The 25360-nt window shown below is 41.5% G+C and overlaps 1 protein-coding gene across 1 annotated transcript; it reads left to right on the top strand.

The window, feature by feature from the left end:
- The first annotated feature begins 397 nt into the window (after nucleotides 1–397).
- On the top strand, nucleotides 398–24806 carry atxn7l2a (ataxin 7-like 2a). The gene is made up of 9 exons (XM_085776612.1): nucleotides 398–514; nucleotides 1938–2277; nucleotides 3662–3921; nucleotides 8141–8223; nucleotides 11874–12085; nucleotides 13464–13644; nucleotides 15002–15123; nucleotides 17748–18768; nucleotides 24405–24806. Exons 1-9 carry the CDS (start codon nucleotides 415–417, stop codon nucleotides 24420–24422), a joined length of 2337 nt encoding a protein of 778 aa, XP_085632738.1. The 5' UTR covers nucleotides 398–414; the 3' UTR covers nucleotides 24423–24806.
- The last annotated feature ends 554 nt before the right edge of the window (nucleotides 24807–25360 follow it).

Raw genomic sequence — 25360 nt, 5'->3', positions numbered from 1 at the left:
GCCCTTCCTTCCCAGCTTGTGTGTGTGCGCTCACTCATTGTCTGGCATCCTCTGATCACAACTATCAAATAAATAAATAAATAAATAAAAAAGTCGCTGTGTGTGCACCACCACCACCACCACCCCACAACAACACCGTTTAGTTAGCTGCTCACTTGCTCACCAACTGTGACAGACAGACAGACAGACAAGTGAAAAACATGAGCAGCACTCAGTGGAGAGGCAGTTGACCTGTAAATCAGTCCTTTTTATGTAACACAGCTCAAGTCAAGAGCCTGTTTATGTGGGGGGGGGAAATTATCACCATCCTGGCCTTTGTCTCTCTGATGAACCTGACATCAAACTTTTTTTGGGAACACCTGACCTGACCTGACCCCCTCCTCCTCCTCCTCCTCCTCACATGTGGCTCATCAAATGTTTGTAAAAAAATGTGATGTTTCAGGGCCCGATGTGGTGGACGACTGCAGCAAGAATGGCAAAAAGGCTGCAGAGGCCATGTCTCTCAGTAAGGAGGGTAAGTCTTCACACCGTTATCTACAACACAAAAAGTCAATGCTTGCGGTGTTGTTTGGGACACCCTTTTTTTTTGTTGTTGTTGTTGTTTTGCATATCCGATTCCAGACGCTAGGGTGCAAGGGGGTCATATTCTGTACAGATTAACACACCCTTGAGGCAAAATTGTGTTTCTTTTGGTCATAAATACACAAAATATGACTTGACATCTTAGAAGCAGGAAGTATAAAGTGTGTTGGCCATCACGGTGCATGCACAATACATTGTTCTGCAACGACTACGTGAGTTAAAGATCTCAGCTTCTCTGTGGTGTCCAGCTTTGTACTAATTTGCAGTGACCAAGTATTAAAGCTAGCTACATTAAGCGCCTCCTTACAACCGTCTTCTGTGGCTGCAGGTGTCCAACAGCACCCCCCCCCTCTTGTTGTGTGAGCATGTTATTAAAGCATGGGTTCAAATCAAAAAGCATACCTTCCTTAATATCTGTATGTAAATATATTCACCGCCTCACCAGCTGCATCTACATCACATGGGAAATCAGCCAAAGCAAGGTGATGATTCAGAAAAATGAGCTGGGGTCCACACAAGTGTGTTAATTAGAAATTTCTGGCTTTTCTCACTAAGTTTGCATCTACTTTGGGATTTTGTTTCTCTATCTAAATCTAAATCTAAATCTAAATCTCTACACCCATTTGTTATGTTCAGGGGCAGAGGTCTCACTTCACTCTGGATAAGAAGTAGGGTACTAACATGGGAGGCAGCAGGTTTATCGCACATTGATCTATATATATATGCTGTACATATAAACACATAACCTCTCACAGGTTTGCACAAAGTTGAGTCACCAGTTCACCGAGCCCGCAGCTCTGTCACCTGTGGGAGGAAACCATGGCACCCAAAGGAAATCCACTTGTGTTGCATCGTGGTGGCATCCGAACTCCCAAGACACATCAAGCTTTCAGTTCAGAACTCATGCTCTTCAAAACATCCACTAAACACAAAATTAAAGTAATTTTGATTTGCATATTTTCATCTTTAAAAATATGCACTCTTAAAAAGTGAAATGATAGCGAAACTGCACACAACATGTACTTCTCAGTTTAATCAGAAAGCCATTTCCCAGTTGGAAGCTAATTCCAGCTGTGTTTTCTGTGGCTAGTGTCCAGCTCTAGAGGTGCGTTTTCGGAGGGGGGGGTTATGACGGGCACAGTGGAGAGATAGGAAATCAGTGAAATTCAAACCCATGGATGCTGCAGAAGCTGTGTGGTATGTGCTCTACCAGGTGAGCTACCTGGGCGCTCCACACAGGAGGTAGTTTTTGAAACGTGTTTCTACATGACAGTGTTTCCTATTCAGTGGTCTGATATTTTTTTATTGATTGTATCTCTTCTCCTTATATCTCCTTCTCTCTGCTCTCCTGCTAGACATGTCCATCTTTGGCCTCTACCCCGGCCACGACGACTTCTACCTGGTGGTGTGCAGCCATTGCGGCCAAGTGGTGAAGCCGCAGGCTTTCGAAAAGCACTGCGAGCGGAGACACGGCCCGGTGGCCAAGCTCTACGCCCGATTGCGCTCTCCCACCCCGGCACCCCAGCCCCAGCAGAGGCCCCACCACGGCCACTCTCCTTCTCACGGGACCAATTCTGCTTCTACTTCATCCTGGGAGGGTAGAGGCCAGGGGGTCGGGCAGCTACGGGTAGCCCCGCCCTCGCCCTCCACCCCGCCCCAGTACAGACACTCCAAGAACTCCAAGGATGGAGTACGGTAAGAACAAAGCGGGTCGGTGCTGTGGGTCAGACTGTTAAACTGTTAGTGGGTACAGCTTGGTTGGGTGGCGTTTGATGAGAATGCCAATACTGTTTTCACATTTGACTGGTGAATAAAGGCTGTGCAGCGAGCGGTAGATTAGTTTACGTAGCATAACATTCTTAAACAGCGAGTCTATCTCTGACTAAAGGCAACCGGCCTGTTTCCTATCCAGGATCAGTAACTTCCTCATCATTTTTCTGAGATTGCTAGAGAACCGCACCAAGTAAGAACTAGTCCAACTCAAAAACCCCTGCCAGTCGACATCCACATCTAGGTTTTAGTTTTCAAGCGCATCCCTCTGTGCCCACGTAATCCTGCTGTCCTCACTCACCTCCTTTGAGTTTTCAGCCCCTAAAAGAGAGAGACTTTGCTGGACCTGTGTAATTCTTAAAACTCCAGGGTTTTGTTATGTTGTGGGCAGACAGAAACCTTTGAAGACAGTATTGTTGACACCTACTGTATACAATATGGGTAATGAATTATAAGAAGTGTTGCTGACCTTGATGCAACTAACCAGCAGAAGTAGAGTAGACAAGCTTCCTGTTTACACCTGCAACAGTTTCCAGTAAATATCAACGATCACATGACAAACGTTTGAGGTTTAAGTGGCTGATCAAAATGCTAGCAGTGTTAGGCAGCCAAGTTTATGTCAAAATTTACTGCCACGTCTCAGGGTAACAGCGTTGTGTACAATTACAGTATTCAAGATTTGCTGAGTGAAGTGACAACATGAAATGGGAAGTAGTGAAGTGATGTGGTGTAGAAAGAAAAAGTAAGTGAAAAGCCCACTGGTCAGCTTCAGACACTAAACTAACCGGCCATTTATTTTTATTTATTGGCTTTGATTTGATTTTATTTTATTTTTATTTGTCTCAAACAAGCACATCAAAAGACAAACAATCTATGTAACAAGAAACAAAACAATAATGATACTGTGCAAGTTTGAGAAGGGGCTGAAGGAAGCAAAGCTTATCAAGTTCAGCCCCCCCGCCACATTGTGATTCATGTCATACAGTACATCTGTAGTTCCATACAATTCAGAAGATTAAAAACATATTGCTTTAATATGAAATAAGACCATGATTATAAATAAAAAAGAGTAAAATTAGCTGTCAAGTTCTTTATAGCTGTCCAAGAGTGTATGTTTGTACTTACTTTTAAATTGTTTTAAGTTATTGCACATTTTTATATCCTCATTTAGTCTATTCCACATTTTAACACCACAAAAATAGATGCTAAAACTTTTCAGGAAAGCTTTAGAATACAAAAAAAACATGGATCAAAAAAAAAAAGTTTTCCAAAATACAAATTGTCTCCTCTCTCCACCACCGTCATTCAGACATTCCCCGCTGGAGAAGTCCTCGTCCTACAGCAGCCACACAGAGTCGTCGGTATTCAAGCAGCCGCCGCCTCTGGAGCCTCCGCTGAGCTCTCCGCCGCCGTCACTCAGAGATCCCCCCTGGCCTCATGGAAGCACCCCACCCGGTCGACCCGCGCCCACCGACAAGTCCTCGACTCAGAGCCAGAGGAAGGACGCCTCTCTGGTCTCGGCAGCGTCGGGCCACCGCATCCCCAGACCGTACAACAAAGTGGCCTCCAGTGAGTATTATGGATGGATGTCACGATTACTTGTTTTCACAATTAATCGCGGTATTAAACGCCACAATTGACCTATGGCTAAGCCACGCCCCAAAAACACGATGAGCCAATCACAGTGTGCATAGCTAGCCCATACACTCGGACATTCTCTGCCTCCACGTCCATTGAAATGCATTGCAGTTAGTCAGTTTTCATTCGTTTTTATATGTTTTTTCTTGACATTTTAAGTTTAAAATGGTCAAACGGTGTGCAAGGGGTACATGCAACTCTGACACTAGGTATCCCGAGAGGCTGGGCCACGGGGGGGATTTTTTTAACCCTTTCCCAAGCCACATCTCAACCGAGAGAAGTGTCTGCTCTGGATAAAGTTATGCAGTAGACCACAACACCAACTAAACCTGGATAAACTTAACAAGGATGTCTACATCTGTTCTAAGTTAAGTCAACAACGTATTTGAGGCAACATATTGTCAGAGATGTTTAGATGTTAGCCAGTATCACAACTAAGCATAAAGCCCGCTAGCTTAAAGGGATAGTAGCATTTTTTTAAAGTGGGGTTGTATGATCTACAAATAGCCCCTAAGTACTTTAATTGCAGTAGAAGACTCTCTGCACTCCTCCCGTTAGCAACGCCAGCCCATAATAGCCCTGCCCAGAGATTTACAACATACAGTGTTGTGAACAGACCCAAAGAAACGGCCTATTTTCGTGGCCTAAAAGAGGTTTTACCTGAAAAAAAATACACAGTTCCATTGTTCGCTATAATATAATTTTTTCCAGCCCCTCAAAGTGCAGGAATCATACAGATCATACAACCCCACTTTAAAAAAATGCTACTATCCCTTTAATGCTAACGTATAATGCAAAACTCCATAGACAGGCTAACAGAAGTTAGCCCGTCGCTATCGGCGTTTCGCGGCAAACGGCAGCCATAGCAGTAAAGTTAAGTTTTGGTGACTTCGAGATGATATTTAATCTTTCTGTCTCCAAAAACCACCAATTGCCTCCTGTGAAATGTCTCCTACTGTGACAGCTGTTGCCATAGCAACTGTCACCGAATGTTGACTGTTTGTCCGAGTGAGTGCAGGGGGCGGGGCTTAGCCATAGGTCAATTAATTGATCGTAAAGATTCCTAGATACCGTCACTTTCCAAAAAAGTCAGAATGTCGGAACTATATCAGCAGGTGTGCACCAAAGTAAAGGAAAATGCACAGATACTAACGTAACAATGAACAGGTGGGAATTTAAACGTTAGCGTATCCATTTGTAATTTTAAAAAATGATTAAAATAAACTTAAACATTTGGTATAGAGGACAAATAATGACTTAAATATTTCAAATACTTCCCCTGGGGGATTAATAACTGGTCCTACTGTATATTAAGAGATTAGTTATGTAATTATATTTTGACTATAAACACCAAGAAAAAGACCTAGGTGTTTGTTTGTTTTTGTTTTTCCACATTCCTTGGATCCCTCTCCAAAGAGCACCTCTAGTTTTGAGAAAGAAGTCCATGTAGCGCTCCTCGTTTTGAATTTTTTAAATATTTTGACTATATTTGATTTTACACATTCATGTGTAGTGTGAAATTTACTTAAGTATAATAATCGTGATAATCCTAATACCGTGATTATTTCTTTGACAATAATAGTACCAAGAAAATCTATAATCGTGACATCCCTAGTGAGTATAGATGGAGGCATCAGGGTAATAATGGAGCGAAGGTTTAAAAGAGGAAGCTGAAATTATGTAACATTGCACAATAACATGAGATTATGAGGCAGCATATCCTGTGCAGGAGTTGAAATTAAGTTCACAGAGATGGTGCTTTGATCTGTTTAGTGAGATGTTTACGTTTCATACCACACCACAAGTCAGGTGTTTCAGGGGAGGCCAAGATCTCGGCTTGTGATAAGGTTTTGTTTACCTTGAGCATGTGACGGACCGCCACCCGGCCATTTAAAACTGGTGGGTCATGACGGATACGTGTAATGATGAAAAACAGTCCAGAATTCGATTTTTTTTAATTTTAATTTTATATCTGAAGGCCTATCATATTCCAGAGTCCTGCATGGTCGAGACGGAGACGACATTTACTATTATGTAGGGGTGGGCGATATGGCAAAAATATCATATCACGATTTTTTTAAGTCATGATTTCGATTTCATCACGATCTTAAATCGAAAAATAGACAATTTAGGCCAAAGAACCTTTCTGAATAGATTTTAATCTAAAAAGTTGCAGTTTTGCCAACATGTGCAAACAACGTAAACATAAACAACAACACTCTGATAAAGTGGAGTCTTGCAACATAAAAGGTAGCTTTCAATAAACATGAAAGTAAAATATCAATGAAGACATTACTGTTTGTTTTATTCAACACAGTCATTTTAACAGGATTTTAAGTATCAAAACACTAAATAGCTGTTTGAAAAGGGTCAAATAAAAATACAAACTAAAGTAACTGTTATCTCTTTTAGCAAACTTTGCAAATGTCCTTTGTTTGCGCTTTGCAGCATAGAACTGCAGTTTATAGAATGAGCCCTAGACGATCCTACGATCTCTGCACTTTGGCAGATCGTCTACACACTCTAATCCTTCACCATCTAATATCGTCATATCGCCCACCCCTACTATTATGAAAGGTTTTCCTGGAGACGATCTTATTTTCCGGCGTTCTTATTCTTATCTAATTAACTGGTGGGGCTTTTTTTTTTAACCAGGAATTGGGATACACATGTATTTAACTGGAATGAAAGTAGAATCAGGCTCAACTGATAGTTTATGCAGGCTACAGCAGCCGCTTCTCGTCTTCAGGATGCTTTTAGGGCCAGTTATGCTGTGCAGTCGCCCACGCATCATCGAGGCCAGAACACAATCATTGTTCTTACAAGCTTGAAACTGGAGAAAATAGACTTGAACCTAAAAGGATGCTTCGGGTTGTGGTTGTACAAGTGAAGCGTGACTGAAACACAGCCTGCGTCAGAGGCGTCAGTGTGTATGAAACAGATGACTAACGAAGTCCAACCAGTCAAAAATCATCCAGGTGCCAGGAATTCATTTTTTACTGTTTAACATATTTTGGTGAAAGTACCGGTACATTAAATGTGTTGTCATGCCTCCATGCAGGAAGCAACAGTGGCCACAGGCTTTATACATTTGAATCATCCGTTTAGCTGTCGGGTCTGTTACATGCTGAAGTTGATGGTCATAACTCAAAAATTAATTCATTATGACAGTTTAACACAAATAGGACGAATCTCCTTGTTGTTTACAACTACTTCCTGGTAGAAAACCAGCATTCGAACAATAGTGACGGACGAGAGTTTCTCTATATTTATCTACTTTTTCATGTTACTATATCGCCGTTTAGACTAATCTGATGTTTGTAAAGTCTATAAAACCAATGATTGGACAAACATTACTATTTCTGTGTGCACATTTTTGTAATTAAGTTAGTCATGGTTATCAGAGATTAGCTGGGATAACGGTTAGCTACCTGTTTAACTTTAATAACTCAGTGACTCAATAAACGCTCCATGAAAAAATATTTTCTCCAGCGGATATCTGAGTTACAACATGACTGAGCTAACTGGAGTAGTTTCGTGTCGTGTCCCACAACGGGAGGGTTTTAACAGCTGACGTCCTGCTGTTAGCTTAGCTACCGCCATTAGCTTAGCTACTGCTGTCAGCTGTCCCTGTCAGCTGAGCCACTGATGCTTTCTAGACACTGTGATTCCCCCAAAACTGAATAAATACAACACATAGCAACACAAAACACACACACACAGAAATAGTAATGTTTCTTCAATCATTTCAGATTTGTCTAAACGGTGATAGGGCGTGAAAAAATATGATATATATAGCTAAACTCTCGTTCGTTACTATTGATCTCATTCAAATTACGTGCTGGTTTTCTACCCGGAAGTAGAATGTAAACAACAAGGCGATTCGGTCTATAACTAACAGGATAAAAGGATGACATTTTTACATCTGAAAGGTCAACTTGACTGTTAACATCATAATGCAACTTCTGGCCTTTATGTACGTAACTCAGGAAGGGAAGTAGTGACCATATTATTTCCTGCAACTTGACTTGGTTGGGTGGTATTTAACAAGATAAGTGTTTGTTGGCATCGTGGACAATGCTGTGTGTGGGTATAGAGATGGCTGACATGTTTTATATTGTTTGTTGATTGTGTGTTGTTGTGTCCGTAGAGCGGGAATGTGACCTGGACAAACACTGCGGCGTCCTCGACCCCGACAGGAAGAAAGTCTGCACTCGCCTCCTGACATGCAATGTAAGCCTCCAAACGCACTCAGTTGTTCCCACCACACTAAAACCCTGCTCTTTGTTTCAGAGTTCAGTCCTGTAGTTCTTGCATTTGACCCAGTTAGCACACATCAGGGCAGAAAAGTAGGTTTGGACTCTTCCATCACTCTGACAACAGCCAACTAGCCAGATAATAACTTGGCAATGGCCGTCATCAAGTGGTTTGCAGCAAATATCAGCTATACTGATCATTTTCAATGGCCACATACATACCTAGAATGAAAAATTAAGCATCAACATCAGTCACATATTTATGTATTGCCTGGATGTTTGTTCAGTTTGAGAATGGATTTGCTTGTACTTGGTATCTGGGGTGTTGAAGTGTGACCATTATTAGAACAACTCTTCAGATTATGTCACTGAATTATACAAAAACCTTAAATGAAATAAAATAAAATGACAGTCGAATATTGGCTGAATCTCTGAATATAATGATCATATAAGGCACAAAGTGGAAGAAAGATTGATAACTGTATGAGGTTAGAGTCAATTGATAAAACTGCACTCACAGCTTATTGGTACTAATCACCACAGACTGATACCGAGCAGGCAAAATGGTTCCCAGCACAGGAAGAGTCCTTATATGGTGGCTTGTGTCTATGAAAGAGGAAGTGTATGTGTGTGTGTGTGTGTGTGTGTGAGTGTGTGTGTGTGTGTGTGTGTGAGAGAGAGACCACATCCAGCCGGGTAGACAGGATGACCTGATTAACAGGAAATGGCAGGAGCGATGGGAGCGACACGCAGAAAGACGGCTCTGCATCTCATACCTGTCGTAGGTGAACAGACTCCTGGTAGGAGGATGTGTTCACTCTTGCACCTGCTGCGAGGGCAGGGGAAATGAAATGTAGTCATATTAATTTAAATTTAGAAATGATCAAAATAAATAGAAATAAATAAAAAAATAACTGAGAGCAGCAGTCATTTCACTGGAAATTAGAAATTAGAAATTGAAATGTTTTATTCAAACAATAACAAAGACTGTTCACTGCCCCGGTGAAGTGTGATGATGATGATGATGAGTATATTTCATATTTTCGTTTAATAGAATAACTCAATTTATTTGTAAATAAATGATTGGTTCGTTTGTGATTCAAAGATATTGATGACATATGATCAGTATAATAAATTATTAGTTGCAATACACACCCACAAACCCATTTACACACAGAACAGTAAATAACCCAGTGATTAATAATAAAAAACGGTTACAGATTAGACAATAACAGGAAGCTATTTATGAAGCTCATTAGCTCTGAGGGGACGGTGAAGACCGTAGGGGAAACGAAGATAAAATAATACAATATAAAAGCAGAGGACAGAGCAGAAACAAATAATAGGAATAGTTAAAATAACATCAGAAAATTTCAAGGCAGATATTCAGAGACAAATGTATGAGAGGTAGGACACGTGGGGAAAAAAGGGAATAGGGGACTGACATTCAGTTGGACCAGACAGGAACTGAACAGGAGACACTCATGCATGTGGTATTTCAGGGTATCCGCGGGGTCTTGAAAAGTATTAAAAGGTGATAAATCAATTTTGGGAAAATTAAGACCCTTAAAAAGTATTAAAAAGTATTTTCACAACTTTATAAAGTCTTAAATTTTAAAGGTATTTTTTCTGAATTAGCTGTCCAAGAGTTTGAGTCCTAAAAAACATTGTGTAAGTGTGTGAATTTATTAGTTTGTTGTTAAAAAACAAAGATGAACCGGTTAATGAAAAAGAAAAGAAGACTTTTTTTTTGTTTTTTTGAGAGTGGAGCAATGTTTTTTTTGATAAACTTTGCCTTTGATTTATTATTCCAGCCTATTTTGAATTCTGTTGTATCATAGTCGTCTATAGTCTTTATCACAAAAACTAAAACTGTTACGTCAAAAGTGTCACTGATGTAAATGGTTACAGTTTGAAGCGGTGGTGAGGTATTAAAAAATATTGACATGGTCTTGAAAAAGTCTTAGAAAGGTATTAAAATTAACTTCAAGATTCCTGTATATACCCTGTATTTGCCCTAACCATCGAGATGGACAGACTTGGATATTAATGAAACCGTGTGTGAGTTCAGACTAGTTTAGAGGTGAAAATTGTAATTGTAATGGATGAAAGATTTACTCTTAAGTTCTCAAGACCTCCCACAAACCAAGACTGAGACACACCCGACACAGTCACTTGACTGGATGTCATTGAGTTGTTACATAAATAAGTTTGTTCCCTGAATAATTACCCACCTGGTAAAGAGCAAACAGATCGATGGAGGAGAGACGCAGATTTAGAGTAACATCACCCTCAGAATTTAACAACCAGTCTGGACCAATACACAGTGTTTATGTATGAGGCCAGTTAGCAGATCTTCTTATATGAATCATGTCACATTGCTGAGTGATGATGATGCAGGTCAGTAGTGGGTGGCCGATGTGCCAATAGTGCAAGATACCAGGTGTGTGGTGGTGTCGAGTCGACCATGTGTATTTCCTCTTTGTCTCTCTGATACCGGCTGAGTTTGAGAGATAAGGTCAAGAGTTATCTAGAGCTGTTATTACAGAAGTAAATTAAATGAAAGAACGAAACAGAAACTGTCAACAAGTTGTAGCCTCCTACAACAAGAGTCTTGTTAAAGGGACAACGAGGAGTTTTGGAAAAGCGAAGCGTTTTCACACTACATTTATGAGCCACCGCGCGCACCGTGAAATTCTTTGACCGGCGCAAGACAGACTCATGTTTACATTCATCAAGAATTAAAGTCAGAGGTTCAAAGAGGTTCACATACCGTCGTAGTTCTGACCATAAACGGCGATTCAGCTGCGTTATTCTCATGACTCGTTGCGAAACCGAAAGTAAAAAACGCTGGTTGGCTCGACCAGCATCTCCGCCACCACTAATAATTCATTCATTCATTCATTTTTGATTTATTTTATTCATGGTATTCTCACATAGTTGCACATATACATTGTGTACACATTTTCACCATGAACGAAAAGGAGCAGGATGAAGAAAAAACTTATAATACCTGCTCCTCTCTGTTGTTACAAATGTCATTGGCTTGCTTCAACACCAGTATTATTCTCTGTTTCAAAATATTAAAGATGATGAAACATAGTAATGACAAAAAAACAAAACAAAATAACGGTAAACACCACTCGTCTATCTATCTTTTCTTTTTTAAACATTTTCTTAAACTGAGACATACTTGTACAGCTTTTCAATTCCTTGCTTTGTGAATGCCATAATTTTACACCTGCAACAGAAATACACATTTGTTTTAAGCTTAACCTTGCAAATGTATGTTTACAATCAAGCTTCAGTCTGTTTCAGTCCCCTTCCTCCAGTTTAAACAAGCTTTGTAAATGTTCTGGTAATGATCTGTTCTTTGCTTTAAACATTATTTTTAGGGTCTGTAATTCTATTATATCGGCCATTTTCATAATAACAAAATAACGACAGAGACAGAACGATATATTTAATGAAAATGGGCCCATTAGCAAGTGTGGGTAGCGGAGATTCATCCACATTAACGTGAGGCTTTTTTATAACCGAATAGAAACTCCTCGTTGTCCCTTTAAGGCCTTGTGTCGACTAGAAACCCAGCCTGTAACTGCGTGTGTCTCATGTCCCGGTCCTCAGATCCACTCCATCCACCAGAGGAGGAAGGTGGTGGGCCGAAGCAAGAACTTTGACCAGCTGGTGGTAGAGCTCAAGACCAAGGTTCGGGAGAAAGGAGCCCAATCACTGGAGGGGGGCTCCTCTAGCGGACGATCCCCCAGCCCAGAGCCCCCCAGGGAGCAGGCAGGGACCCCGCACTGCAGAAGACCTCTGGCCACACTGCCTGCATTCAGGTCAGTCAGACTGAAGTTAAAGGACAATTCCAGGCGAATTCAACTCGGGGGTGTATTTTTATTTATCATTTTAGGTCTAAAAGAATGAATCTGAAGATTTTCAGTTTAATTGCTCCTGTTTTGCGGTAGTTGCGTCTGTCCCCGCATCGTCACGGCAGCAATGAATGGGAGTGGATGTAAGTTCCGCTGTTTAGGCTGTTTACATCCCTCAAAGCGTCAGATGGAGACTCAAACATGCACCGAGAAGTTTATTTACTTCAAGCAAGCCGACATGTTTGTAAAACTAGATCTAATTCAAAGTCTCCCGGAGTCTCGCGCGAGACCCAGTTGCCGTGCTCGGTGTGTTCAGGTGCAGTGGGAAAAGCTACCGTTTGTGTCATAAACACAGGAATATCAACTCTTTACTTGCTTCAAGTAAAAAAAACTTCTCAGCGCATCTTTGAGTAGCCATCTGACGCTGTATGTGGAAAAAATGTACACTTGAAGCAAGTAAAGAGTTGAGACTCCAGGAGACTTTGAATTAGATCTAGTTTTACAAACATGTCGGCTTGCTTGGAAAAAAATTGCGGCTTTGAGGGCTGGAAACAGCCTAAACAGCAGAACTTACATCCACTCCCATTCATTGCTGCCGTGGCGATGCGGGGACAGACGCAACTACCGCAAAACAGGAGCGATTAAACTGAAAATCTTCAGATTCATTCTTTTAGACCTAAAATGATAAATAAAAATACACCCCCGAGTTGAATTCGCCTGGAATTGTCCTTTAAGACATAAAAAAGTGTCATTGTCCAGTCGACAGTTCCAGTCATTTCACTGTTAAACCTTTTATATTTACAAGAAACAACATTACATAATCACCAAATACAGCTGCTTTCAGCTTCAGTTCTCACTTCTTCTCTCACACACACACACACACACACACTCCTGAATTTTGCTTCCTTCCTGCTCGTCTTATTTCTCTCTGCCTCATACTGTCCAGAAGGTGTAATATCATTGTCATTAAAGCACCACCAGCTAGTCTACATCTGCTCCATAGCAAAAGATAAATCCCACTCGTAGTAGAGACATCTGTTCACCAAAGGCTCAGCAGCTGAGGTCCTGGCAGCGGACGACCACATGTTGACCCACTTAGACTGACGGACAAAGCCTGATTAACCTGCTTTGTCTAAATTCTGTAATAATCGTATACGTTACCAGATCAAAAATGACTTAATTGCACTGTTTTATACTTGACAACCTATTACAGCAAAGTAAAGACAACAGAAAGAGCTGGGCTTCTGCTCTGTTTATACTATGGACAGCTGAGTGTTTAAAAAATTCATTATCAGTATATTATTGTACATCAGAAGTCAAAGTATGAATTTGTTTGGCTTCACAGTCGAGCCACCGGTGTGTCGGAGAGCTCTACGGAGGAGGAGAAGCAGCGGCAGGATGAGGGAAGTCTCAGAGCTCCCTCGCCTCTTGTCCACGGGCGAATTTCCAGCGATGAAAGCGAAACAGAGGGACCAGAAGAGCCACAAGAGTTTTCATCTTCTGCTGCACATCCCAGACCACTAGCGGTGAGACCTTTTTGTACTTTTGTTTAATAAGGAAAACAACCCCAGGGAAGTCCTACCAAAACTTTCCTTCTGAGGTTTTGTTTAAAAGCTCACCAGATTATTTAATAATATTTAGGCCAGAGGACTTTTAAAGCAATCCTTAAATGTGTCAGAAGGGGCAGAAAACCTTGAAATCAGACTCACAAATATGGCCCTGCCATGGTAGGACCTCACCAAGCAGGCAAACAATTGCTTTCTCCAAACAGAAGATGCCAGTAATGAGCACACAGCATGTGTCTGTCTGAGCTGGGCTGGAACAATTTACCTCTATTCATGTAGAAAGGAAAATACTTTTGAGTCTGATATAAACATAACCATTGTACTATACAATATGCAACTATAAATTGTACGAAATGCACCACACGTGTTTTTGTGATCTTGTGTCGATGATGTAATTCAGGAACCTAAATTACATCATGGCTCTACAGTGCGTTTGTACCAGAACAGCTCTGCTTTATAAAGCAGGCGTTACGTTTCCATGCTGAATCTCTTGCGGGACCGCAGAAAACATTTCCTTGGAAGGTCTGATCTTGGCACATCATGTTTGTGCATGCAGCTGCAGCGCTGCTCGGTGGATTGACGCACCTCTGTTCTAATTAACTCGTAGCTGACTGCCACTGACAGATTATTATCACATCACATCCATCCTGGCTTCAATATTCCCTCATTTGATTAGATTAGATTAGATTAGATGCCCAATTTATTCTATGTACAAATCCTCACACATTCTCATGCTTGTCAAAGCGCTGGTTACTAAGTAAGCAAGTTTGCACACATTGTTGAGTATTATGTGAGTGTGTGCATGTGTCTGGCTATGAGTGTGGTTATTAGAGGAGGATGATTGTTATCTGTGTATTGTATGTGTATGTGTTTGAATATGTCATGAGAGAGTGAGAGAGAGTGTATGTGCTGTTGGTCTCTATTGTGCACTTTATGATTTGGCGCTCTTGTTTCCCTGCTTTTATTAGTGCATTCTGTCAATTTTTTAAATATTATGGTTATTATGTCTTATTTCGATTAATCTTAATATTGTATCTGTTTAGCACTTTACCTGCCCAGGGACTAACAGGCGGAAATTAGCAATTGTTGCTATAACCTGGCTCAAACCATCTCTTCTTGTTTTACAAGATTAATGTTTTTTTGTGCATTGTCCCTGTTTTAAATAAATTCAATCAATCAATAAATAGATGCAATATTGAGAAGTTGTTGTTTATATTAAGATTAGATTTTACACACAAACAAATGTGGGAGTTGATTCGGGCAGAATGAAACACTGTCCTTCCTGTAACAGATTCACAAGAAGCTCTTCTTTCTTCAGGTGTGCTCTTTCGGCAGCCATGCACTGGGTCACGGCATCTACACGTTTGACAGGCGACTCCACCACCTGAGGTCGGCTCTCAGCAGTATGTTGGAACAGCACATCAGCGCCCATCTATGGAAGTAAGAAACCTCAGCTCTGCTTTTTTTTGTCTTGACTGTGCTCTTGTGGCACTAATCCTTCAGATTATTTTTGTCAGAAGTTGAACACAATCTCTTGTTGAAGTGAGTGTTTCACCTGCTGGATAACGGTGCTAGAAATTAACCAGATTGATTACTATGTAGAGTTGTATTGTTGTAGTTGCTGAAGTAAAATGCACATTTTAGATAGATAGATAGAGATAGAGAAAACTTTATTGATCCCAATGGGCAATTCAGTTTGCAGTTGCACCTAGCCATGGTGAATAAATACATAAATAAACAAAGGACAATACAATACCACAACCAGCATGACGTGAAAAGAGTCTCAGCAACACATTCAAATTGACATTCAACATTTAAAAGCCAGGGAAAATAAGCCAAAGATATGGTGGTGTGCCCCTACACGCACACACACACATACACTTAAGCAAGTAAAAAAATAAAAAGGGGTCAGAGTAGCGATTAGTTTTGGTCCTTACTTTGTTTCTTCAATTTTCTAAATGCCTGACCTCCAGTTTGACATTATTTTTTTCCCCTCCCAAAGTTCTGTGTGTGTGGTTTTTAAGGAAGCCCTCCTATCAACCAGTCAAAGTGAAATATTAAGAGCTGGGCATGATTGCTTGTTACGGTTGAGTGGTCTAGTAGTGTATCTTATATCCTGTGTAATTGTGGAAGTAGTCAACTCAGTTCAGTAAAATGAGGTGAACAGTAGATTTCTGGTCACTGTTAGTTGTCAGTAAATCTATTTCTGGGTTAAGAATCATGTTCACATCTCACCTGACTGTGATTTTCAAATCTGGGATGTGAAAAAACAGTGAAAAAATCTGGGTTCAAACCAGATCCCACCTGTGTTTCTCTGTATATCCTTACCCTCTCAGTAAAAGGATGACAGTTAGATTCTCTGTTAGAAACACTAGCAGATAAACTTAAGAGTAACGCACTGTTTAGTCACTCAAAGATGAAGCAGATGGTGTTTTCTGTTGCCCAGAATAGCAGCAGTGAAGAGTCTGTGATGTTGGCAGTAAGATGGTGACTGACTGAATATCAGCAGATAATATTTTACATGTTTACAGCCACATGAGAAGAAAAAAAGCTCAAGAGAAAATATGAGTTCATGGGTTTCCTGCAACCAAGACTGGTGTGGTGTGTTGTATAGTATATAAATAGTATTATTATAGTATTATTAGACATGTTGGGTAAAGTGTAGAAGGTGCCGTGTTTAAAAAAAAGAAACAAAACTCAAACCAAACACGAGGAGTTAAGTTAGGGTTTATTTTTAGAGCACATTTCGAAACCAGGGTGCTTGGCAGTAAAGACATTGACCACTGATGATTCATTAAACCTTAAACAAGGTCTTTTTTTTATTTTATTTATAGTGCAATGCAGGTGATAAACAATACAAGTGTAAAAGTGTGTAAGACAAGGGTGAAAAACAAACATATATAGCAACACAGGACAAGACAATACGCAGTGATAACTATTATAACCAATCAAATGAAATAACAAAAAAAAAACCAATAAATGAAAAATAAAGAATAAAATAACACAATTGAAATAACAAAGACAATGTTTTTGTTCAGAATACGCGTTGTGTGTGATGAGCATAAGTATGTTGGACTTCTGAGGTAGATATGGCAAAAAAAAAAAAGGGGGGGGACAGCAGAACAATAGTAAATAAATAATTAAATAGGTAATAAATAATAATAGAGAGAGAAAAAAAAAAGAATACAAGAAGAGGGCTTTAACAAGGTCTAATGCATCATCAGTGTTCATGTTATCCTGATTTAAATACAAGGACTTGACTTATGAGGACCAAAAGGTGACGTTTGCAAATCTGTCGACTGATTTTCTTTACTTGTGCCTGGCTGTGTGCCAAAACCAAGGGGGCAGTTGTCGGTCTGAGAAGTGAAGCTCACTTCCGCGTTCAAAAAACTGCAATCCCCTCGGATTCCTCTGGGGGCTGGTGTCGGAAAGCAGCATGGCTCCATAGACCCCCATGTTAAAACCGCCGACTTTACATCCTCAGTAAACATGTTAAAAGCCTGGTGTCAGAACGTTTTTTCGTCTCAATCGATAGTTTCTACCCCCGCACACACTCTGAGGGGGGTGAATTTCTTTTTAACTCTGCCGTTTTACTGTTTTTAGGTTAAAACTCTGGCCAATTAGGGCGCGGAAACGTTGAGTGACAGGTCCGAGCAGCTCCGTGGACAGCTGCTTCGAGGCCAGTGGGCGGGTTCTCGGCCGGCCAATCCAACATGGCGCTGTTCAGGCCGCCATATTTGAGTCACAAAAACGACTCCCCAAAACCAATGGGTGACGTCACGGACGCTACGTCCATTCTTTTTACAGTCTATGGCCAAAACCAGAGCTCTGGTATTTCCTATATTTATCTCTTATATGATCACAATTAGTGCATATTTTATTTATATTGTTATTTATAATGATGCGCTTCTATGTCACTATATGTCTTTGTGTTGTATGTTTTTTACCTTTATGTGACTCTATGAGCTGCAATCCAAATTGCCCTTTGGGGACATGAAATAAACTGAACTTGAACTTGAACTTGCTCAAATCCACTTATCGCAATTCCTTTTCTCTCAATACAGGAAAATACCTCAAGCCACAGACCTTCAAACTCCACCACCACCCACAGCCAAGACGACCATCAGCTCCTCGTCGCCCGCCCCCACAGCCGCCGCCGCCACCGCGTCGTCCTCCTCCTCCTCTTCGTTACATCCTAAGGTCCGCACAGGAAGTCACATCAGCTCCTCCCTCAAAACCGCATCCTCCTGTTCCTCTTCTTCCAGCCGCGGTCCGGGGAGACCCTCGCCAGCCGTACAGTCTGAGAACTCCGGGGGCAGCGGCGGCGGCAGCATCGGCAGCAGCATCGGCGCCGGTCACCTGGCGTCGCCGGGGAAGCCTGCGGCGGTGCGTCAGCCGGGCTCCAGCCGCACCAAGAATCCGGTGGGGCGTCCGAGCAAGCAGATGCTGAAGCTGCGCGAGGAGGCTGCCGCGGCCGCCGCGCTCCGCAAACGGAAAGCGCCGTCGCAGGAAGGCGAGCACTCGGGCCCCGACAGGAACTGCATCGTCCTCCAGGACCGGGGCCGCCCGCCCTCCGCAGCCTCCTCCGCCTCCTCGTCCTCTTCTTCCTCCTCTAAAGCCCCCCCCGTCGCTCCCTCGCCGCTCCCACACGGACAGACCAACGGCACGCTTTCCCCCGGCAGCAAACCCCGCCCCCAGCCTTCCCCCTCGGAGTCCCACTCGCCGGCCGCCAAGGCGGTCTGGACCTACAGACGGACACACGCCCCTCTGGGCCACTCGTCGCCCCCAGACCTCTCCTCTGCCACCAACAACTCCCACGGCCGCGCCGGGGTGGGGGACTCAGGACTGCACGGGCAGGGCAGCGGGAGGGGCTTCGAACACCAGGGGCTGGTGAAGAAACGCAAGGGGGGCAGCGTGGAGGAGCACTCGCCCTCCTCGAAACCCTCAGCACACCGCCTGCCCTCTTCCTCATCCTCCTCCAGCTCCGCCGCCACCTCCTCTCCACGTTCCAACTTCTACACCTGGAAAGACAGTAAAGGTGGGGGGCTGGCCGGGGGTGTGGAGAAGAAACTTGGCACAGCGAAGGTGAGTCTGGAGCAGGGTTATTATTATAGTTAAAGCAGAAGTAAGCGATATATTTGTGTTAATATAAGTCTTAAATAGTTGTATCTTCCAACAGCAATCACTTACATAGAGTGTTTGGACCGAAACACGGGTCTGTCAGTCACTCTGCTCTGCTCTGAGCCCAGGAGAAAACTTATCTCGTATCCTACAGTTTTATCCAATGAGGAGAGAGAACGGCATAAAGGGGCAGTCCTCTCTGTGTGTGCAGCCAAGGGATGCGCCTGAATGTGGTGACGTAGGGACGAGGACCAATAGATCCATGACGAGGGCGGGGGCTGCTAACTCCATCGGCTGACAAGAAGTTATGGTGCGTTCAAGGCAGCCCGTAACTCGTGTTTTTCTGACCTGTGAACTCGTACCAGTTCGATCTGGTACCAGTTCACGGGTCAGAAGTTACTAGTGGCCGTTATAGTGACTTTCACAGGTAAAACAGGTCGGAAAAACACAAGTTACGGGTTGCCTGGAACGCTACAAAGTCGTAAGTCGTGACTTGAAGCTGTAATTTACGGTTTCAAAAGCCTGCCTGGAACGCAGCATTAGCCAAAACGACCGGATCGCTTACTTCTGCTTTAACTAAAACTAGCAGTGAAAAAATAATTTAGGAAACTGAAATCAAAATAAAAATGTTTTTACAAAAACTAAAACTGAATTGCAGATAAAACTCATTAGACAGACTCATGATCATCTTTAAAAACATTGAGGAGCTGTCAACCTGTTTGTGTACATTTGTGTGTGTGGTCGTGTTTCACAGAGACTTGATATAAACGTATGGGAGATCGGGGTCAGAAGTAGATTAACTGCAGAGATATCAGTTGAGGCCCTAATTAATAAATTGACCTCAGCTGCGGCTCAGGCCCAAGGCACAGAAGTTGCCCCGGCAACTTGACTGAAATGACTGACTAACTAACAGACTAAAACTGAACTAAAACTAGTCAATTCTTCAAAATAAAAACTAAACTGAAATTTAAAAAAAGCAAATTGAAAAACTAAATAAAAATAAAAACTAATATAAAATTTAAAACTATAATAAAGTTGGTCTGGAGGAAAGAGAAGCAGAAAACTGAGCAGGACATAACAGTGACAAGAAAAATGATCTGGAAGTTCAGAGTTGCACTACGCAGCGTTTCTCCTGCAGGCATTTTGCTCGGTAGGAAAACATTCCTAGTCCCACATCCATCTTGAATGTGTTTAATTGTAATCACTTGTAGAGATGCTGTCACAGTCAGTGTAAAGTGTCTGCAGGCCCTGAAGAGGAAAACGGTGAACACTGATGTGACTGATATGAGTTTTTTGGGGGGGGGGCTAGGTTAAATTACTGTGGTTAGTTTAACTCGCATTAAGTTCTGTACAGCATCAACCAGGACTAGTCAGGACTTTTCAACCCTCTTAAACCCTTTCTACACCAACGTTAATGTTTTAAAGTGAATGAGCTTAATTGCAAAAAAAAAAAAAAGAGCTACTCCTTTTACACTGGCAGACCAGTTTGTCTCACAGCGCAGAGAGAACATGAGCTGTGGCCACCGAGACGCTTCGGTTGATGGTAATGCATTTTTAAAAAGAGCCGCAGTGACTGTTTCATTTTCAAGATCAGTGTAGGCATGTTGTTTGTGGTCTGACAGCAGAGGTGACAGGTGTGTCTTAAAGGGATAGTAGCATTTTTTTTTTAAAGTGGGGTTGTATGATCTACAAATAGCCCCTAAGTACTTTAATTGTAGTAGAAGACTCTCTGCACTCCTCCCGTTAGCAACGCCAGCCCATAATAGCCCTGCCCAGAGATTTACAACATACAGTGTTGTGAATGGACCCAGAGAAAGGGCCTATTTTCGCGGCCTAAAAGAGGTTTTACCTGGGAAAAAAATACACAGTTCCATTGTTCGCTATAATATAATTTTTTCCAGCCCTTCAAAGTGCAGGAAAAACACAGTTTTTATTTGGACCTAACCAACTGCTGATCAGCGGGCGCTAACCCTGGGCGGAGGGATACGTGAGGTGGTTAGGTCCAAATAAAAACTGTGTTTTTCCTGCACTTTGAAGGGCTGGAAAAAATTATATTATAGCGAACAATGGAACTGTGTATTTTTTTTCACGTAAAACCTCTTTTAGGCCGCGAAAATAGGCAGTTTCTTTGGGTCCATTCACAACACTGTATGTTGTAAATCTCTGGGCAGGGCTATTATGGGCTGGCGTTGCTAACGGGAGGAGTGCAGAGAGTCTTCTACTGCAATTAAAGTACTTAGGGGCTATTTGTAGATCATACAACCCCACTTTAAAAAAATGCTACTATCCCTTTAAGTGTTTTTGTATCTTAAAGTCAGTGAGGAAAATAATCACAGTGGTTTTTCCTTTGTTAACAGAGTCGGTATACTACAGGTAAAAACTACTAGTGCTGCTTGTCCCTCGTCTCATACATGTGTGGGCATGTTATCATTTAAATGCAAATATTCACTTGGCAATATGATGTCAGGGTGTGTTTTATTACTTATTGAACATTTTCAGCACTTAACAACAATACTGTGATGATCCTAATGATCATTTTTGGACATTATAATTATGGCATAAATATGAGTGGGTCGTTATGCCGAATGAGCGCTATTTGCTTGTTGTAACTCTTCAAAATTAAACTTAATTTTTCATTCAATTTCAACATAGAATTTAGTAATATACACTTTTACTCATTCAAAATGAGTACTGGTCAATCTCAGGCTACCTTACCTTATATGTATTGCAACTTTTGAAAGTCACTTTTTTTTTTTCTGTGCTGTTACCAAAACTCAAATGCCATTTTAAAACCATGTTTTAATATCAACCACATGCATACATGTATTTTATTAAGCAATCAGACAATGGAACCAATATTAATGTAAAAATACAGTGCATGTGTTTTCTTTATTTTTGGAGGAAACAGTTTAATAACCGGAAAAACATTTGGTAATAGGAACGAGTTTTTGAGTGAATGGATATGTGAGTGAGTAACAGCAATGATATCAACAAATACTGTCTTAGAGATACTTTAGGTAACAGGACACAACACTGAGATTTGCCATCTGACACAGCTACAATATCATTAAATTTAAGGAAAAATAAATGAGAACCTACTTTTAGTCTTCCCGTGACTTTCAGAAGATCCAAATGATGTCACTTCCTGCTGAACATGTCATTGGTGGAATGTGTTTGGGTAACAGCACTGAGTGAAAACCTGGGGACTCGACTAAATGTGAATTTTAACCAAAATATAATGAAGTTTTTATTTAAAAAAAAAAAATGTTTCATTTCAAGTGTAGATAGAATATGCAGTCACACTTAAATGCAAAAAAATCAGTGTATCAGTGTTTTTTGACCACTCAAAGCGCTTTACACTGTATTGTCACATTCATACAGACAGGCTTGGAGGCTAAGCATTCACACACATTCATACATCTGATGATACATCAGAGGGCAAGTGTGGGTTCAGTGTCTTGCCCAAGGACACTTCGACATGCGGACTGGGGGAGCCGGGAATCAAACCTAATCATAAAATATAATTTATATGATATTTTTACTTGTTTTTAAAGGGATAGTAGCATTTTTTTTTTTAAAGTGGGGTTGTATGATCTACAAATAGCCCCTAAGTACTTTAATTGCAGTAGAAGACTCTCTGCACTCCTCCCGTTAGCAACGCCAGCCCATAATAGCCCTGCCCAGAGATTTACAACATACAGTATTGTGAATGGACCCAAAGAAACGGCCTATTTTCATGGCCTAAAAGGTTTTACCTGGAAAAAAAAATACACAGTTCCATTGTTCACTATAATATTATTTTTTCCAGCCCTTCAAAGTGCAGGAAAAACACAGTTTTTATTTGGAGCTAACCAACTGCTGATCGGCGGCGCTAACCCTGGGCGGAGGGATACGTGAGTTGGTTAGGTCCAAATAAAATGTTTTTCTTGCACTTTGAAGGACTGGAAAAAATTATATTATAGCGAACTATGGAACTGTGTATTTTTTTTCAGGTAAAACCTCTTTTAGGCCGTGAAAATAGGCCGTTTCTTTGGGTCCATTCACAACACTGTATGTTGTAAATCTCTGGGCAGGGCTATTATGGGCTGGCGTTGCTAACGGGAGGAGTGCAGAGAGTCTTCTACTGCAATTAATGTACTTAGGGGCTATTTGTAGATCATACAACCCCACTTTAAAAAAAATGCTACTATCCCTTTAATGCATTTAATATGCTGGGTGACGGAAATGGCACTCATTCAGCGGAATCGCCCGTATGCTCATGTCTAAGCTGGATCACACTCGCCAGTCCTCAAACCATAAATGAGTCTGATAAACTGAGTGATGGAGTTACCACATTGGTCCCCATTTGACCTTTTACACTGATGACAAAAGTGTTTTCTGTGGACTGTTACATTTGTGATGGACACATGTATTATCTGTAATCTACAAAGTGCCTGAAATACATAAACATCAGTACATCAGTCATTACTGAGAAAACACATGGACATGTCTTTTATAACATAAACTCAATCTAATTTTAATGAGTTCAAAAAGTTGCCCTAAACCCTGACTGGCTGTCTCTTCAGCTACAGTAAGAGCTGCGTTTCCATGGCAACTGCCTGCAACACATTGAAAGACGGCCTAATGGTGTAAGGGGTTTGATCTAAAAAGGTTGTTAGGGAGGAGTTAACAGTTGACAGCATGAAATTGATGCTAATTAGATCCGTATTTAAAACGTAGCACCACCTCAGACTCAAAGTGACAGTCATATTTAAAGGGATAGTAGCATTTTTTTTTTTTAAAGTGGGGTTGTATGATCTACAAATAGCCCCTAAGTACTTTAATTGCAGTAGAAGACTCTCTGCACTCCTCCCGTTAGCAACGCCAGCCCATAATAGCCCTGCCCAGAGATTTACAACATACATTGTTGTGAATGGACCCAAAGAAACGGCCTATTTTCACGGCCTAAAAGAGGTTTTACGTGAAAAAAAATACACAGTTCTATTGTTCGCTATAATATAATTTTTTCCAGCCCTTCAAAGTGCAGGAAAAACACAGTTTTTATTTGGACCTAACCAACTCACGTATCCCTCCGCCCAGGGTTAGTGCCCGTCGATCAGCAGTTAGGTCCAAATAAAAACTGTGTTTTTCCTGGAAAAAATTATATTATAGCGAACAATGGAACTGTGTATTTCTTTTCCAGGTAAAACCTCTTTTAGGCCGTGAAAATAGGCCGTTTCTTTGGGTCCATTCACAACAATGTATGTTGTAAATCTCTGGGCAGGGCTATTATGGGCTGGCGTTGCTAACGGGAGGAGTGCAGAGAGTCTTCTACTGCAATTAAAGTACTTAGGGGCTATTTGTAGATCATGCAACCCCACTTTAAAAAAAAAATGCTACTATCCCTTTATAAGTTTCACTCATATTTTCGTAGCGTTCCCAACCAACACGACCCCAGAAACGAGACTCTCAGAAATCAGGTCAGCATGGAGGGAGAGTTTATCCAGCACACCTGATTTATGTTCTTCTGATACTTTTCTGATTTGTTTGTACCCTTTTTTTGAAATTGAATGTATGAATGAATAAGTACTAATTTCAAAATGTTTCTTTTTGTCCCACAGCCAAAACTGCACCATTAAGTGTGCCTGCCTTACAAGCCACTATGAGGGAGCCAGCTCTGCGGCCTCTGAGGCAACAGGACTCAAATGTATGCGTGTGTGTGTGTGTGTGTGTGTGTGTCTTTTGTCTATCGAGCATATGCTGAAGCGTGTGTGAGTGTGTCAGGGTTGTTTGTATGTGCAGATTTAGTGCAGTATGGATCTGTTGGTGTGAATCGCAGCTGGGTGTGTGGGTCTGTGTGTGTGTGTTTGCTGTTGTCTGGATGAATGTCTGAGGGAAAACTCGGAGTGGGGGGGGTGGGATGAAATTCAGAGTATGGATTTAGAAATACCTCAAGACCATCCGGTTATGCTGCTAAATTAAATATGTTGGTTTATAAAAATGGATTAAAAATGTCCTTTACACTTTGTTTCTTCTGTGACTCATTTTTTTTAAAGCCTCATGTGGCCAGGGCCGTTGCTAGGAATTCTGGGCCCCCTTAAAGAATACTAAAGTGGGCCCCTGCCCCTAACTTTTCCAGTTTTTTTTTCTTAGACTACGTATGTATTATCGTTTTTTATTTAGCCTTCTTTGTTTTGATGCTAATGCAGCATTACACTGCAAAAACCCAAATATCTTAGCAAGAATATTTGTCTTATTTCAAGTCAAAACAAATCTCATTCTACTTAAAGCAGAACTATGCAGGATTTGGGCTGTAATTATTGTGGCTCAGAGTCACTGTGATGGTTGAGTGACCTGTTATGAAGTGAATGGGGTCTAGGCCAATGCGCTCACCCCCCCCCCACTGGCTGAAAACCGCACTTGCAAGATCAGTCGTCCGTCTCGGTGTTACAAATCTCGTCAATGGATAGAAGTATCGCGAGAAACTGCTTTACGGCAGTACGAGATAAGAACGCATATGACGTCATGCATGTCACGAATCGTGATTGGTTTGAGTTCGGAAAGTCGGAGGAAACCA

This window comes from Trachurus japonicus, chromosome 5, assembly GCF_045865225.1.
Source record: "Trachurus japonicus isolate A0001 chromosome 5, Traja_1.0".
Lineage (NCBI taxonomy): Eukaryota > Metazoa > Chordata > Actinopteri > Carangiformes > Carangidae > Trachurus > Trachurus japonicus.
Note: the sequence above shows the minus strand (reverse complement) of the source record. Positions and strands in the feature narration are given on the sequence as shown.

Coding starts and splice junctions, on each gene's coding strand:
- atxn7l2a (XM_085776612.1), top strand. CDS start 415: ATGTTTGTAAAAAAATGTGATGTTTCAGGGCCCGATGTGGTGGACGAC. Junction 515..1,937: donor CATGTCTCTCAGTAAGGAGG/GTAAGTCTTCAC, acceptor CTCTCCTGCTAG/ACATGTCCATCTTTGGCCTC. Junction 12,086..13,463: donor GCCACACTGCCTGCATTCAG/GTCAGTCAGACT, acceptor TTGGCTTCACAG/TCGAGCCACCGGTGTGTCGG.